Consider the following 2051-nt stretch of genomic DNA (forward strand, 5'->3'; position numbering starts at 1 on the left):
GTAAATGTTATAGCAATGTTTTTGTTTGTCACATAATGTTTATCAGCTGCAAAAACTGTTGTCCATGTGAATTATGGGAGAGGAAGACACTTTATGAACATGCGCTTCAAAATTTTGAAAGGTAAATTATATCACCCTAAATAAAACGTTTCAAAATAATTTGAGATAATTGTTTTACATCTCCCTCAAGTGTCTTTAAAAACAATTTTGTCTGTGGTGTTTCTTTTTCCTTCTTTTTGTTAAGATTAAACGTTACTGCTGAACGCAGAAGCTCTTATTTTGAAAAGGCGAGCTCTCGTGTGGTGGTCGCGCTGCTTCGGAGATGGTCAGACTGCGGCTTTCAGAGGATGTAAGGCAGTCACCTCTGCTAATGGTGGAATATTTATAGCCACTAGAGGAAATTTGCAGCTGGACATGACTGTTTTTGCAGTCATTGTCTGTTTTGTTGTTGTTAGCACATACAGGTTGCGTGGTTTGGTCACTATAACAGTCTATCAGTGACAGTTAGCAAATAACGAAGTTTCTAAAAGGAGCTAACGGGTACTTAGAATCGTAGCAGGTATATAATTATAGACTGATATTATTTGCGGATTTGGTTCAGATTTATCATTCATTGTAGAATGACAAAATACACTGTCAGTAATTAAGCCTTGGGATTGAAAAATAGGATAAGATGCAGAGGAGTTCACAATACTCTAATTTTCCATCAGTAATGTAATTAATTGTTGTTTTTTTGTTTCTGTTCTGTTTTTAATGCTAATGCACTGCTGTGGCTGTTGTTGTTATTGTTGTAATGTCTACTCATAGGAAGTGTGTCAAGCACCACAAAATAAGATTAAATCAAATCAAATGTTGTTTCCGGCTTCAAATTTCAGGATTTAGTCCTGTGTGAGGGCTGGAAAATGTTTACAAGTAAGACTAAATAATCAATGAGCCTGTTCTTTTCCCAGGTGACCGTCCACTCTGGTTGGCAACACACTTTCCTGCAGACTGTAATTCAATCCCTCTGCTGCAGACCTTTAAATATCCTCAAAGACCTCCCAGTAGCCACGTGGTGTAAGGTGAGACATTTCCAGTCCGGTACACTGGCCAGTCGAACATTACAAGTGGACTGAGAGCATGACCAGCCGATCCTGCAGATCTGGCCACTTTAGAGCTGTGATTTAACCTTCTACTGTACTCTCAAGGACTTGAAGGAGTTTTTTCAGAGGCGTGTCCTCCAGTTTCTCCTCCTCATCAGTATTGATCGGGTATGCTTTTTACTTCTTTTTTGTATCAGCCTACCTTGAGCACTTTGCAGTGAATGGAGAACATACTGATCCTGCTCCCGAAGCACCGACAGGAACACGGGCTCTGCAGACGCACAACTGCACGTGCCTCGCTGCTGTTCGTTTCTCACAAAGTGTCCTTTTCCTCCTCTTCAGTAGCAACACCCACTCCCTGTGAACCTCTTTAATGGGATAAATCAGCTGGACTGATCAGGTTTAAAACCAGATCAGGCTGCAGATATCCTTCTGACTTGAAAAAAACTGTTAGGCCTTTCAGGAAAACTGTTTTTTTCTTGGTCAAGTCCACTGTCTTGTTAAGGCTTCCGCATGGTACTTTGGTTAAAAGAACAAGACAAAGTCCCCGACATCAACATGTCCTCTGGGACCGTTGACATGAAGAAGGAGGCAGGTACCCTTACCTCGGCCTTCCTGAACTCCAACTGCTCTGTTCACCCGTTGATCCTCACTCAGGGCTCTGAAGAAGTGAGCGCAGTTACCGAGGCTGAGTTCGAGCTCACAGAGGTCACGTCTTTTGTGGAGAGAGCGACTGAGATCGGAGAGGATGAGGAAAGGTCAGAGATCGGGGTGACCATGGACTGTAGAGCCAATGCCAAAGGGCAGCGAGAAGAGGATGCTCTCCTGGAGAATGCAAGCCAGAGTAATGAGAGTGATGACACCAGCACTGACCAGAGTCCTGAACCACCGGTACCACTCAAAGAGACCTCTTTCTCCATCGGCCTGCAGGTGGTGTTCCCCTTCCTGCTGGCCGGGTTTGGGACAGTC

General features: G+C 43.5%; 2 protein-coding genes across 2 annotated transcripts in view; both read left to right on the forward strand.

Moving 5' to 3' along the window:
• LOC103386273 (contactin-4-like) overlaps nt 1-2051 on the forward strand; it is a 695358-nt gene that overhangs the window by 470484 nt on the left and 222823 nt on the right. The window lies entirely within an intron of this gene.
• slc41a1 (solute carrier family 41 member 1) overlaps nt 1-2051 on the forward strand; it is an 18340-nt gene that overhangs the window by 1788 nt on the left and 14501 nt on the right. Inside the window, exon 2 of the mRNA XM_025060314.1 lies at nt 951-2048. Within this exon, the coding sequence (XP_024916082.1) occupies nt 1596-2048 (453 nt within the window). The 5' untranslated portion in view covers nt 951-1595. The remainder of the gene's footprint in view (nt 1-950; nt 2049-2051) is intronic.

Source organism: Cynoglossus semilaevis, chromosome 11 (assembly GCF_000523025.1).
Source record: "Cynoglossus semilaevis isolate Cse_v1.0 chromosome 11, Cse_v1.0, whole genome shotgun sequence".
Classification (NCBI taxonomy): Eukaryota; Metazoa; Chordata; class Actinopteri; order Pleuronectiformes; family Cynoglossidae; genus Cynoglossus; species Cynoglossus semilaevis.